We start from the raw sequence: 15422 nt of genomic DNA on the forward strand, positions 1-15422 counted from the left end.
GGTGCTTAATAATTGTTCATTTTTTAATTAATTTATTCTGAAAACAAAGAGAATCTAAGCTCTCAAAAATTGATTTATTAGGGGATATGAGAGAAATATGCAAATGTCTTCTGTGCAAACTGTATGTAATAAGAAAAGAGAAGGAAAGGGAGTAAAAGCATTTTATCCTATGGTCCCTGCCCACAAGGAGTTTATGGTTTACTAGGAGATAAGAAAGGAATAAATAAATGTCTTCTATAAAGCTTTATGTGATAAGGAAAAGGGAATATTTATTTAACACCTATTGGATGCCAGTGCTAACAATTAACAAATATTATCCCATGTCCCTGTCCACAGGGATTCATGGTTTATTAGGGAATATGAGAGAAACATATGTCTTCTGTACAAACTTTATGTAGTCTTAGGAGAAGAGAGAGGAATGAGCATTTATTAAGCACCTTTTATGTGCCAGGCACTTTGCTAAGCACTTTACCAATATCTCATTTGAGAAGTACCACAAAGGGCCCAGAAAGTTCTTTTGCTGTATAATATGAGACAAGTCACTGTGTAGGCTTTAATTTCCACTTCAGGAGTATGAGAGAGTGGAATTCAGAACAGTGGAGAAAATGGTGGATCTGAATTCAAGGAGCCTGGATTAAAATTTAGGCTTTGTATACTTACCATTAGATTGTAAGGTCCTTGAGGAGCATGATTATCTTTTTGCCCCTTTTTGTATTCTCCCAACACTGAGCAGAGTACCTGGTATGCAGTAGGTACTTAATAAATGTTGATTGATTGATTATGATCTATGTGACACAGGGCAAGTTGTTTTGCCTCCCCAGGGCTTCTTCCAAGATCTCCAATATTCTTTCTTCCATCTTTGAATCCTTTCTAAGCTACAGTTATCAGCTGGAAAGATTAGGGAAAAGGCACATCATCTAAGACAAGAATCCACAGTATTAAGAAAACCTTCCTTACATTTATTTCAAATCCCTCAGGCAGTAAATGAAGCCCATCTTAGTGGAGCTAGGAACTAAAATCAAAAAATGCTAAGAACTTGCTTCCAAATTCCCCAGGTTAGACCTAGAACCTGCAGTTAACAGAACAGGTAGTTCATTAAAAAAAAAAAAAAAAGTGACAAGACCTTGATGTTGGCAACACCCTACCATATACTCTGTGACTTGGGCACAAACTTGTGGGTGATTTTCTGCCAGTAATCCAAGATCCAGGGAGGATTCTGGATCTTCTTCACTAATGTATTCTGTGATCATCACTAACCTGAACTGACCACAAAGATGCAAGGTCTCATGGTACCGACAGAGACTTTAGAGAGATAAAGAGAAGTCTAAAGTGCTGGTGTCTTTTCCCAAGATAACACAAGCACATTCAAACCCAGGTCCTATTCTCTTTCCAATACACAACTTGCAATCTTATTAGAAATTTTCTTGGGGTAGAGTCACAGCCAGCATGTGTCAGAGGAAGGGATCTAACTCAGATCTTCTTGACTTTGAGGCTAGCTCTCTATTTATTGTGAAACTCTGCCTTTTCTGTCAGTGCTGTTCCTTCCAAGTGAAAGTGGTAAAAAAAAAAAAAAAATTAATTCAGCTCCACAACAGAATGGCAAGATGTCTTTAAACTCAATTGGGGGGGAAAAAAAAAGAAAATGGGATGGATTCTTTCAAATCAATACCTCTGGTATCATGAATCACTCAGAAATATGATTGTGGGTTCTACCTGAGCTGTCTCATTTCAGAAGCAACCACCACCTTTCTTCCTCCTGTCCATAGCAACAGAATTTGAGCAGCACTTGAGAATTTTTCTCTCAACCTCCCCCCCCCCCTTTTTTTTTTGGCTGGCAGACATTCTGTTCTCCTAAACATCTATTTTCCATAATGATAGCTCCTCTTGCATGGAGCTATTTGAATCCCAGCTGATTAATCAAGCTTATGAATTAGAAATAGGAAAAAAAAAGAATATCCTCAAGTCCATGTTTCTGTTACTGCCTGCCTATTCATCTGTAAATATCACTTGATTGTATCTAGGGCTTTATATAGAATATTTTTATATATCCTTGAGATATGGGGCTTTCCCTTTTTCCTGGGGAACCTAACTGCTAATTGTTCCTATTTTTTTTTTTTTTTTTTTTTGGTTTGGGGGTGGAGCATGTGATTTCATCAGAATAGAGACTCTAGGTCTATAAGTCTTTCACTTTAGAATTGAAACGAAATTTAGAGGTCCGTCATCTAGTTACAGATCGGGAAACTGAGACCCCCTGTGACTTTTTCCAAATTCACACAGGTAAGTAAAGGAAACGAAACACTTTCCGTGCTACTGCTTACAGTCTTAGGAAGTTGCCAGGGACACTGCCTTATACCATATTGTCTCTTAACTGTTTTGTGAGGTGGTGATGTAGCATATTTCTATTGAGTTAATGAGATTTATAGGATGCTCTGCTATTGCATTTGGAAGCAGGACCAGGTAATAGAACAGAGAGTTTCAAATAACACATCCCTTTGATTTCTTTTTAAATACTAATGAAGGAAAACCTAATGATTGGTTGTGGGGAAGAAAGATGGTAGGAAGCAGACCCTTCTGGGGAGCAGGAGCCAGCCAAAGGAATATGTCAATGGGAACCAAACGGTTCAACGGCCAGTGAGACAGTAGCAGCTTCCCAAATGACAACAGGACCTCAGCAGATACAGTCATCAGGACTAATTACAAGGTGCTCTTAGGAGAATAAATGTGGAAAATAAATAAGTCTGAATCGATTTTGCTGATAGACCCAAATATTACTGGCGAAGATATCTATGAGAGTGAGATGATTCAGGGCAATTCCAAAAGACTTGTGATGGAGAAAGCCATCTATCTGTACCCAAAGAGGACTATGGGGGCTGAGTGTGGATCACAACATAGTATTTTCATCTTTTTTGGTCGTTCTTCTTGTTTGCTTGTTTGTTTGTTTTTTTTTTTTCTCATTTCTCCTTTTTAATCTTATTTTTCTTGGGCAACATGACAAATGTGTAAATATGTTTAGAAGAATTAATTGCACATGTCTAACCAATATTGGATTACTTGCTGTCTAGGGGAGTGAGGAGAGAGAAGAAGGGAGGGGAAAAATATTGAACACAAGGTTTTTATAAGAAAGAATGTTGAAAACGGTCTGCATATATTTTGAAAAATAAAAAGCTACTATTAAAAAAAAAAAAAAAAGAAGATATCTATGAGAAGTACGTGGTATAACAGGTAGAGAGCTGACATTAAATTAGGAAGACCTGGATTCAAGTTTCACCTCTGATAGTTCTGGCTGTGTTATCCTAGACAAGTCACTTATTATCCTAGGCAACTGGCTAAAACTTTGTTAGTGAAAAATTTCTGATTTGTATTAATGGAGAGTTTCTGTACCATGAATTACCACATCAATCTGAACACAGGCCTGGCCCCCAAATTAGGTGAGAAGGAAGCATGGCACAGAGAGTCCGCCTGGAGATCAGAAAGATACCCTGCCCCCCACTCCAAGCTGCATGGCATAGGGGATAGAGCACCAGCTTGGAATCAGAAGGACCTGAGTTCAAATACAACCTTAGACACTTACTAACTTGACCCTGGGCAAGTCACTTAATCCTGTTTGCCTCAGTTTCCCCATCTGTTAAATGAACTAGAGAAGGAAATGGCAAACGACTCCAGTATCTTTGCTCCAAAAATCTAAAATGGGGTCACAAAGAGTTGGGCACGACTGAAACAACTGAATAAAGTTTAAAATTAGTGTTTGCTTCAGTCATGCATCTAGGCAACAGATGGTATCCCGAGAGAGGTTCTATAGGTTTCTGTGGACTGCCAAAAGGTCTCTGTGACCCAAACAATATTAAGGACTGCTGCTCTAAATGCTATAAATTACAGATACATTGTCAAGCTGCTTCAATGAAGGGAATTTCTCTACCAGCAATTCCCAAGGAAATTCTAGGGCTGAGCCAAAATACAGGTAGACACATGCATGCTTATATTATATGTATAATATGTATATGCACATATATGTACTGTGCATGTGGATATATGTATGTGTACATATCTATGTTTACGCATGTATAAATATGTATATATTTATGTGTGTATATATATGTATAATCAGCGATAGAGACAACAAGTGGGTCTAGGTTGAAACTCCATTCTGCTGCTTTCTCACAATCCATCGATCAGTTTGGCTTTTTGTGGAGAGGTATCCTTGACTGCCCCCCGCTCCATGGAGAGATCTGCTCCCACCATCTTTCTTCTCCACAACTGATGACTGTTTCCTTGGTTAGTCTTTGGGAAAAAAGCAAATGGATGGACCCTGAGCAAATCCCTGAACCTCTTAGCCTTCCAGGCAAGCAATTGCCTAAGACTAAGTTTCAGAATAGATGCACCTGTCTATGAGTTCCTTGAAGACAGAAATGAATTTTGCCTTTCTCTGTATCCTCAGCTTATCTCAATGCCTGGAATATTTTATTTGTTACTCAGTTATTTTAGTTTTATGCAATTCTTCATGACCCCTTTTGGGAAGTTTTCTTGACAGAAATGCTGGAGAGCTTTGCTGTTTCCTTCTCCAGCTCATTTTACAGATGAGGAAACTGAGGCAAACAGGATGAAGTGACTTACTCAGGGTCACACAGCTAATAAGTGTCTGAGAGATTTGAACTCAGGAAGATGAGTCTCTGTACACTATGAGTACCACTTATCTGCCCTTTCTGCAATATAGTAAACGCTTAATAAATGCTTAGTGGCTGATGATAATAGTAGATGATAGTAGTCAGCCCCACAGTTGAGGAAGATAACTGTTTCCTCTGGGAGAAGGTAAGGTCCACGAGGGCAGGAACAGCTTCAATTTTGTCTGTACAATTGCAATACCTGACACAATTTCTGGCATGTATTAAATGCTTCCTAAATTCATTAAATGCTTGTTAACTGACTGATCTACATTGCTGAAGGGACTTCTTTCCATCAGTTGCTTAGACCAGTGAAATCACAAATCTAGATCAGAAAAAAAAATCAGTATATAGTATATATGCCTACATATGATATATCTGTATACATGCACATATGCGTATCTATATCTATATCATGTTCCTTCACATTTTAAAAATATGTATTTTTTTTTAAATCAAAGTTTTTTTTTTTTTTTGTCAAATTTAAAAATGGATATAGAATAATTGAAGAAACACAGACCATCCTATAGGACTGTCCTTCTCCAGTTTGGTGCTAATGAGCTGTCATCCATAGCTCCTGATAGCGAACCCTGAGGGTTGGCCTGAATACAGAATAGTGTACAAGGAACCTTCATGTGGAAAAATCACCCCAAAAAATAGCATTTAAAAAGCCGATCGGCACGCATGGGCGTGCATTATTTCAGGGCCACGGGCACGAAAAGACCCTTCTGCTTATTATTATTATTACCATTGTTGAAAATCAAGAAATGAAAAAGCTGTCTAAGCAATGTATTACTGTAGCACATAGCAAGAAATTGAAAGGAGCGTCGTTTTAGGATTACAAGCACTGGTTTTGTCATCTTCCCGTTCAAAGAATTTAATAGAAATCTCATTTCTCTTGTTAAAAAAAAAATAGGTTATTCTTGGTGAGAATTTGACTTCCAATTGCCCCGAAGTTATCTATGAAATTAAAGAAGAAACACCTGTTTTCCACAAACTTGTTCCTGACCCAGAGAATAATACCTACATCTACCTAGCATCTGGAAAAGAGGTAGGTAGAAATACCCACCCGATCTCCCGACTTCTAAATAAAATTGTTTAATTGATGTCGTTTTCCAGCAGCAAAGCGTTCCCTTTGAACTGCACAGTTTAAATAGTGCTTGGAGACTCTGAATGGGCCCGCACCAATGCACAGGAATCAAATTTAAAAATCTTACTGTCAGTAAGTAACTAGGAAATATTACCTATTTAGACATTTTTATTATTAGCTATATTTTCAGAGCCAGGGTTTTCAAAGGTGGGGGTGTGCTTGCAAATGGGTGCATGAGGAGGGTAACTGAATTTGCCATTCTTGCTGGATTTAGCACTTTTAATAATACCTGTATGACCGACCTCCCAGGGCAGTGGTGGCAACATGATTAAATTAGATTATGTTTGTCAAGGGCTTTGAAGAATATTCAAGCGCTTTATAAATGTCGGCTGTTGTTATTATTATTGTCTCCAAGATGGATGGCTGCATGGGTTTAGTGATCTATCCTATAGGGCATTCCTGTGAATTAGGTGTTGGAGATGAATGTCAGACCAGAGACTTCATGCACCACGCTGGAATACAAGTTATTTGTTTTGTTTTGTTTGAAATCAAATGTGTGTCATGTTTTACTTTGCTATTTAGGTCACTTGGTTATTTTAGTAATCTCGCCCTTCTGCATACACAGATTTATGAGGTAACTTGATAACGGTGGAAAGAATATAGAACTTGTCATCGTTGGATCTGGGTTCAAATCCATCTCTGCTACTTTCTACTGGGTGACAGTAGGCAAGTCACTTAAATGCTCTGTGCCTCAGTTTCTTCAACTGTCAAATGAGGAGGTTGAATTAGATGACCTCTAAATTCTATTTCTGCAGTGTTTTATGTGTATAGAGAGATTTGAAGTTGAGAAAGCACTCTGACCTTGGTGAGCTCAGGAGGATCTTAACAATAATAATAATAATAATTACTTACATGTAATTATTACTTATTATTATTATTAATCTTAACAATACTGCTATCCGGTTTTTTTTTTTTTTGTGGTTTTTTTTGGCTGAGGCAATTGGGATTAAGTGACTTGCCCAGGGTCACATAGCCAGTAAGTGTTAAGTGTCTAAGGCCAGATTTGAACTCAGGTCCTCCTGACTTCAGGGCTAGTGCTGTATACACTATACCAACTATAAGATGCTATTTAGCATCTTTTTTAAGACAGCTCTGGAGCTCCAGTCTCTAGATCTCAGTAGCCTCAAGATGAGATAATTACAGATCATCCTTTTTCTGCCTTCTTGATATGGAGCAAAGAGATAAAGAGCTGGGGTCATTTCTGAGAATGCTGTGGGGATGGTCTGCTATATGGTTCCCTTCTCAATGTCTCCATTATTTTGGTCTCCACAATATCACTCCCATTGACCATGTGAAAAATAGGAAACCTGATATTAAGAATCCCAAAGCTATCTGCTATATCCTCCTAATTGCTGAGGAATTTCAAAAGTTAAACTGATACACATTTCTTTTATGGGTTCCACAGCAGACAAGCTGGTGAGTTTTTGCCATCACGATGGTTATAATTCCAAGCTATTGTCATCTCCACTTCTAGATTAGAAGAATTCGCGTGGCCAACTGTAACAATCACCGGTCCTGTACAGCATGTCTAAGAGCGATGGATCCCCACTGTGGTTGGTGTGATTCTCTCCAAAGGTATTTCCTGGATTCTTTCTTACCTCTCATTTTAGAAAACAAAAATCTGACAGTAGTTAGTATGTGACTCCCTAAGCCCTGGGCATATAAGTAAAAGAGTCCCTGTATTTTCAGTCAAATAGGGATGGGAGTCATTTATAATAATCATCAATGTCATTTCTGCCATGTTTATCTTGGGCTACTCCGGATTACCTGAGTTTTGGGGACCTGGAATTATTTTTGCCTTTCTCCTTCAGATCATCCATCAGGGCTCCTCGAAAGAGAGACAAGAACCTTCAAAAATAATGAGGTAGAAGCCTTTGGACATTTTAGACAAGTCATGAACATTGGAATTATTCCTTTAGCCCTGTCGGGGTAATGGCAATAAATATATATATGAAGAGTAGGTTATGGGGAAGGAGTTGTCCAGATAGTGAAATATTTGAGCAGGTATTTTTCCTGTGCTTGTGGATAGATTGGATGGGAGGTGAAGCATTTATGATTTATGGTCTGGGACCTTATAGTAGGTTGAGGCTAAATTTCTCTAAATCACTTTTTCAACAACTATTTATTTTTAATTTTTAATAGCTATTTTCTAAATACATGCAAAGATAGTTTTCAACATTCATCTTTACAAAATCTTGTGTTCCAAATTTGTCTCTCTTCTTTCTCCCCAGCTCAGTCCCCTAGACAGCAAATACTCCAATATAGGTTAAACATCAACAACTCTTTATTAAGGGTTTACTATGTTCTAGGATGAGATTACAAAGACAAAAAAGGAAAGAGTAAACAAGGATTTTATATTTTGTTGGGGAAGTTAATCCATTCACTTATCTACCAATCAGAAGAACTTAGCCCCTTTCCCAGGAAAAGGGAAGAAAATAAGCATTTCTTAAGCATCTACTATGTATTATACTAGCTATTATGCTAAGCACTTTATAAATACCATCTTATTTGATACCATATGATATAGGTGCTGTTATTATTCTCATTTGGGGAAACAGAGGTGGACGGAGATTAAGTGACTTGCCAAGTCACACAGCTAGGGACCCTTCCCGATTCCAGGTTCAGCACTCTCTGTGCTGCTTTCTGCCTAATTGTTTAGAGTCCCAAAACAAAACCCTTCAGTCTGTGAGTAATCATTGAGCTTCTCTAGGGCACCAAAAGTACCTACTGTGTGCTAGGAATGAAACAAGAAGCTTACGTTCTAATGAAGGATGTACCTATATAAGTACATACAGAATAATAGAATAAGAATAAATATAAATTTTAAAATAAGAATAAATATAAGTAAGTGTTCCTAGAACTAATTGAATTGTTATGTCACTTAATTCTGAGAAGCTTTAATAACCAATATCATTTTTGCCATGTTGTTTCTCTTGGGTTCCCCTGGATTAACTGAGTTTTAGGGACCCAGTCATATGTTTGCCTCCCTTTACTTTAGACCCATTTTTAAGAGGGAGGGAGAGAGAAACACAGAAAGAAAGAGGAAAGAGAGAGGTTGAGAGACAGAGAGAGAGGAAGGAAAAGAAAAGGAGAGAGAAAGCTGGAGGGAGAGGGAGAAGGAGGGGGACAGGGAGAAAAAGGAGGAAAAGGAAAGGGGGGGGGAGAAGGGGAGAGACTGAGAATCAGAGACAGACACAAGGAGACACAGAGAGACAGAAAAAGAGAGAAAACAAAGTCTTCAAAAAGAATAGAGACCTTTGAACAAATCATCAGCATTGAATTTATTCCTTTAGCTTTGTGGGAGTAATGTTGCTACTGCCGGTGTCATCTTGTGATTAGGCCCAGGATGGGGCTGACATCCTGTCTCTGTCCTTAGGCATGAGATGCGTGTTCTTTGTCTTGAGTGATGATGGTCTTTAGGGCCCACCCGAGCTCCATGGCGACTTGTAGCTACTTTCCCCTGCCATGGCAGTTCCTTGCATCGCTGGGACTGGCCTGGTTGGATCCGCCGTTGCCATGGTAACCCAGTTCTCTAGTTCTTGCTATAGAACCAAGGAGTAAAGACATTGACATAGCTCAAACAAGGAAGGGAGGGGGGCGCAATCCCTGTCAGTTTGGCGCTTTCAAGTTTGTAAAGGTTTGGGGGGGGGAGCGGAGATAAAGCCGTACGGACCTAGAAAAATGCGAGGCTCAAGAGAAAGCACCCAGGGGTGGGGAGGAGGATGAGAAAGAGAAATGGAAGACGTGGAGGAGGAAGGATGGGTGGGCAAAGATGGAAATAAAGGCAGGAAGGATAGTTCACCAAGTCCAAAACGAACAAAAGAGAAAGAATCCTAAAGGGTTATTGCAAGAAGTTGAAACCGGGGTTCAGGCATCCCGGTAATTGCCCTTATCACGGGGCTGTTCTTCTTCCCAGGGCTGTGTTAGCAAGAACTATTGGCAGAGAAAAGAAGCCCAGCCTGGGAGCTTCTCATGAATAATTGTAATTGGGTAGGAACATTTTCTTCTTCTCGGCTCGTGTCTCTCGCCCAAGACCGGGGTTTGAAAAATTAACTGATCATGAAAACGCATTTCATTTGTGCCAGCCCCACCAAGCACCTTGGCGCTGAGTTTTTGGATCTGTTCCCCTTGTGGCTCGTTTTTTGTTTTTCTTTTTTTGCCTGGGTTTGTGTACTAGGGGTGGAGATTTGGGGGACTGGGGATATCGGTCTCGGGGGGATCTCCCATCTGGAGGGTGTGTTTTCTGTTACTAGGTCCTAGAAAGGAACTCTACCTGTCCCCCATTTGCCCAAGGGGAGAGGAGACAACTTTTTTTTTTTTTTTAAACCCCGGAAAGACCTGTCAGAGGTCTTTTGTTCTAGTAGAAAAGATTTGGTAATGACGCCCTCAGGGAGCAGCTTTCCTTTCCAGACCATAGGCCCAAGAGGAGTTTTAAAAATGTCCAGTGTAGTCCTGATTGGCTTTAAAAGGAAAAAAAAAATAGAAGAAAAAGCTATCTTGGTAGAGCGGTTGTTTGTGAGACTAGTCTTTCTATTGAGTGTGTGAGTGTGTGTGTGTGTGTGTGTGTGTGTGTGTGTATGAGAGAGAGAGAGAGATAGAAATAAGACAGAGGGGGGTGAAAAGAGAGAGAAATGAGAGATGGAGAGAAATCAGAAAGGGAGAGAGAGAAAGAGGAGGAGGGAGGGAGGAAAATGGAGTAGGGAAGGCTGGAGATGGAGATAGGCTAAAGGAAGAGTAATGGGATGGGGTAAAGAGAGAGGTGGGGGCGGAGTTCTCAGGAGAGAGTGGGGTGGGATTGAGGAAGCGAATGAGAATATGAATGAATGAGGACCTTTAGGTAGGTTAAATCATCTGACAAGAGGTCAGAACAAATTATTTTTAACATCCCTTTTGTTACTAGGTTAGATAAAAACAGAGGCAGAGGGCAGGGTTCCCTCTCTTCTTTATGTCTAATTATTTTTAAATGATTTAATAAAGTGGACTTAGATCTTATTGTATGATATTTTGTAGATTTGACTATTGCAAAATGTTCCCAGGATAACACCTTTCTCTGTATTAAATGTAAGGGTTTCTCAGTTGTGATCCAAAAGAAACTTCCTAAGTTAACTATATTATTAGGGGGCATTTGGATATGGGGTAGGGGGGGGGATTTTTCCATTTTAGTAAGTCCTTTAAGCCTTTATTAATCATATACTTTGTACCAGACACTGTGGGTACAAAAGGGAAAGGCAAGTTCAAATCTGGCCTCAAGACGCTTAACGCTTCCTACTTGTGTGACCCTGGGCAAGTCACTTAACCCCCAAATGCCTCAGCCAAAAAAAAAAAAAAAAAAAGCTTATATTCTTATAAGAGAAGCAACTTGGAGATCCAGTGTGTTGTTTATGTATGAGATATACTTAATAAGTAATAGAAGGTAATTTCAGGATGAAGGCATTAGGAATGGGGAAGGGGAGGGAAGTGAATGGAGAAAGACCTGTAGAAGGTGGGATTTGGACTGAGTGAGGAAGAAGCACTTTCCAATCATGGGGCGCTTCCATTGTTAAGGCACAGAGACACAGTGTCTTGTGTGAGGAGCTACAAAAAGGCCACTGGGAGGGAATGTACCCTGACAGATTTTTAAAGGGCAAATAGAAGATTTTATATTTAATCCTTTAGAGAATAAGGGAGAAACTGTATTTTGATTTGGAGTCTGGTTGGGAGAGGGTGATATGTTCCGATCCACACTTTCAGGAAATCAATTTGGCAGCTGAGCAGAAAGGATGAATTAGACCGTGAGACCAAACAGCAGCTTAATGCAGGTATGAGGTGATAAGGGCCTGTACCAAACTGGTGGAAGTATTGGAGGAGAGAAGAGGAAAATATTTGAGGGATGTTAGGAAGGTTAGAATTGACCAGATTTGAAAACAGATGGGAGGTATATTTGGGTTTTGTGAAAGTGAGGAGCGAAGAGTAACAATGAGGTTGTGAGCTCGGGTGATTGGGAAAATGGCACCTACTACAGCAATATAGGGACATTAGGAAGAGGGGAAGCGTGGTTGAGGAGGAGGATGAATTTGAGAATACCTGAGCTCCAGCTCCTCCCAGCCGCCCCCACAATCATTACTGGCTTCCAGATTTCTCCAAATGACCCTGCTCCTAGCACTAGTTAAGATTAGGTATTCCAAAAGGAGATGTTTTCTTAGAACCAAGAAGCCATCCCACTGTGTTTATTTTAAATGTCACAGATTTATTTAGAAAAAATAATTTATTTTCTCGATGGAGGAGGTTTGTAGTTCTAAGCCTACGTGTTTAGAAAGAAGAATGGCAAAGAAGGCTTGCTTTTGATCAGGTTGAAAAATGGGCATCCTATATAAACAGATAAAGGCAATTAGGTAAACAATGAACATGGAGATGTCTGGGGTTTTTATTGTTGAAACTTGAAAATCAACTTTAAAAGAATTTGTCTGTGTGGGTGGAAAGTATGTGTGTGTATCTGGTTACCCATTAAATTTTTATTAGGTACTTACTCTGAACAAGGCCTTGGGGATATAAAGACAAAGTGAAAAATCTCCTGCCTTCAGCACACTTACATTCTAGGAGAAAAATACAATATTTTTGAGTCTGATCTTGAGTATCTTCCAATTCAGTATCTTATGAGTCTATTTACAGATAAATTTTTCACTCCTTTTTCTCTCTTCTCCCTGTCCCCCTCCCCCTCTCTATTTCTTTCTGTCTCTCCTCTCTCCCATTATCTGTGCTATTATTAAAAAGAAATTTCCCAGTTCTTATCCCTAGAACTCTAAGCCATATAAATAGATATTAGTCCTGACAATGTAGGCTTCCTTCTGCACTTAGTCTACCACCTCTCTATTAAGAGGAAATATATTTCACGACCAGTGTTGAAGATGGCTTATTTCCTAGATCAGCTTTCAGATGTCTTTCAAATACATAATCATTCCAGTAAGGAAATTGCTAAGATTCAGTTCAACAGCCATGTTTTAAGTACCTATTATGTGTTATTATTGCCAGTTTATAATCAGGTTGCATTCCTCAAACCCCCATATAAGGTGGTTGCTTGGATCTCAGAATGGGCTTTCCCATAGAAACAACATGTTCATGTCACTCCTTGAGAGACTATTTGATTCCTAATTATTATAGGATATCTCCCATTCCTTAGGCCACTGGGTTGAAAAAGAATGAATGAGTCCTTTAGAATAGGGCTTCTTAAATTTTTTCTACTAGTGATCCTTTTCGCCTAATACATTTTTATTTTTATTATTTTTATAAGTCAGCAATTTTATTTTATTATTTTTATTATAGCTTTTTATTTACAAGATATATGCATGGATAATTTTTCAGCATTGACAGTTGCAAAACCTTCTGTTCCAACTTTTCCCTTCCTTCTTCCCACCCCCTCCCCCAGATGGCAGGTAGCCCAATACATGTTAAATATGTTAAATACAATATATGTATACATATCCATACAGTTATTTTGCTGCACAAGAAGAATCGGAATTTGAAATAATGTACAATTAACCTGTGAAGGAAATAAAAAATGCAAATAGACAAAAACAGAGGGATTGGGAATTGTATGTAGTGGTTCATGGCCATCTCCCAGAGTTCTTTCGCTGGGTGTAGCTGGTTCTATTCATTATTGAACAAATGGAGCTGATTTGGTTCATCTCATTGTTGAAGAGAGCCATGTCCATCAGAATTGATCATCATATAGTATTATTGTTGAAGACACCTAATAACATTTTTACTCAACCCTAGGTATAGGTATACATTTATAACCCTATTCATAATAAATCACAATTTCACAACCCCTACATTTATATATAAGACCCCATATGAGGTCATGATCCACAGTTTAAGAAGCTGGGGTCTAGAACAGAAATGGGGGCCATTAAACCACATATGAGACTCCTCCTGGGCCACATATTTGATTCAGTTTTAAAATAAAATATTATCTGTATTTTATTGTATTTTATTTTGTTAAACATTTCCCAATTACATCCACACTTGGAAATGTTGTGTATTTCATATTTGATACTCTACTTTAGAAACAATCAATATATAAACATGTATTAGATGCTTACTATATACCAGGTACCATGAGGATACAAAAAGAGGCAGATGATAATTGCTACCCCCCCCCATGAGTTCACAATCTAATGAATTAGAAGACTGCTACCATTTTGTTTTGAACTTTTGGGGTGTGTGTAATACACACATACAATACACACACACACACACACACATATTTGTGATAGATTCCTATCAAGTAATGTTTTCATTCATCCTTTTTTTCCAAAGAGCATTTATCAATACCCTTTGTTTTTTATATCACCGTTAAATCGAGATAAACTGTAGAGAAACCTTCAGTGACTATGGATGTGTTGTACTCTCCCCTCTTGTAGTTTTCCTATTCTGTCCAGAGAAGGGAAGATATTTCATCATATATTCTCTGGGCCACAGTTTTTACAGTCGCTCAGAGTTTAGCTTCCTTTTTATGTTATCATTACTTAAATTATTGCAGTCATTGTGCATGTTATTCTCCTGATTCTATTTATTATATTCTCCATCCATTTGTATAAATTTTTCCAAGTTTCAAAGTATTTTTCATATTCATTATTTTCTATTGTACAAGAATCTTCCATTACATCCACATACAAAAGTCTGATGAGCCAATCCCCAGTTGATGGACACCTATTATATTTTCTAGTTCTTTCCTGCCACATACACAAATCCAAAAAAAGAAGCTATATATTCATAAAATTCTTCCAGTTGTTCTTGTATACCCAACTGAAATTACTTTGTATTGACATTCATGTACATATTGTTTTCCCTAATAAAAGGATTTTTAACTCTTTTGGGACATGGCCCTTTTGTATCATGGCACTCTGAAATGTATAAAATTTTCAAAATAGTAATAATAGCTAGCATTTCTGCAAGGCTGTAAGTAGTAACTACTACTACTGATGATGATGATGATAGCTAGCATTTATATAGTGTTACTCTGTGCCAGATCACGTGCTAAGCACTTAAATGTTATCTCATTTTGTACTCACAACAACCCTGGGAGGTTGGTGCCATTATTGTCCTTATTTTACAGATGAGGAAATTGAGGAAGATAAAGATGAAGGGACCAGTGTCCAGGATCACACAGTTAGGGAAGTGTCTGAGGCCATATTTTAATTCAGATCTTTTTGATTCCAGCTCTACTATTCAATAATAATAATAACTAACATTTACATAGTACTTACTATGAACTAGATACTGTGCTAAGTGTTTTACAATTATTATCTCTTTTCCTTTATTAATATCCCTTTATTATAGTTGAGAAAAATGAGATAAATAGAGATTAAATGAGTTATCCATGGTCATTTAGGTGGTAGGTATTTGAGGCTATATTTAAATTCTCCTGATCCCAGACTAAGTGTTCTACGTGCTGTACCACTAGCTGCCATTTATTTATATCTTATTTCTAAAATATATTTCATCTACCTCCCTATCATATGTATGTATATTTATGTATATGTGTATTATATACACCCATGTAGGTGTGTTTATTCATATATGTGTATATATGTGTGTGTGTAAATCCTTATTGACTCTGCCATGTGTCAGATCAA

At 38.3% G+C, this 15422-nt stretch overlaps 1 protein-coding gene across 1 annotated transcript in view; it reads left to right on the forward strand.

Moving 5' to 3' along the window:
• Positions 1-15422, forward strand: part of PLXNC1 (plexin C1) — a 233316-nt gene that overhangs the window by 39492 nt on the left and 178402 nt on the right. Inside the window, 2 exon segments of the mRNA XM_052000493.1 lie at positions 5575-5709; positions 7283-7383. Of these exon segments, the coding sequence (XP_051856453.1) occupies positions 5575-5709; positions 7283-7383 (236 nt within the window).

Source organism: Antechinus flavipes, chromosome 5, assembly GCF_016432865.1.
Source record: "Antechinus flavipes isolate AdamAnt ecotype Samford, QLD, Australia chromosome 5, AdamAnt_v2, whole genome shotgun sequence".
Classification (NCBI taxonomy): Eukaryota; Metazoa; Chordata; class Mammalia; order Dasyuromorphia; family Dasyuridae; genus Antechinus; species Antechinus flavipes.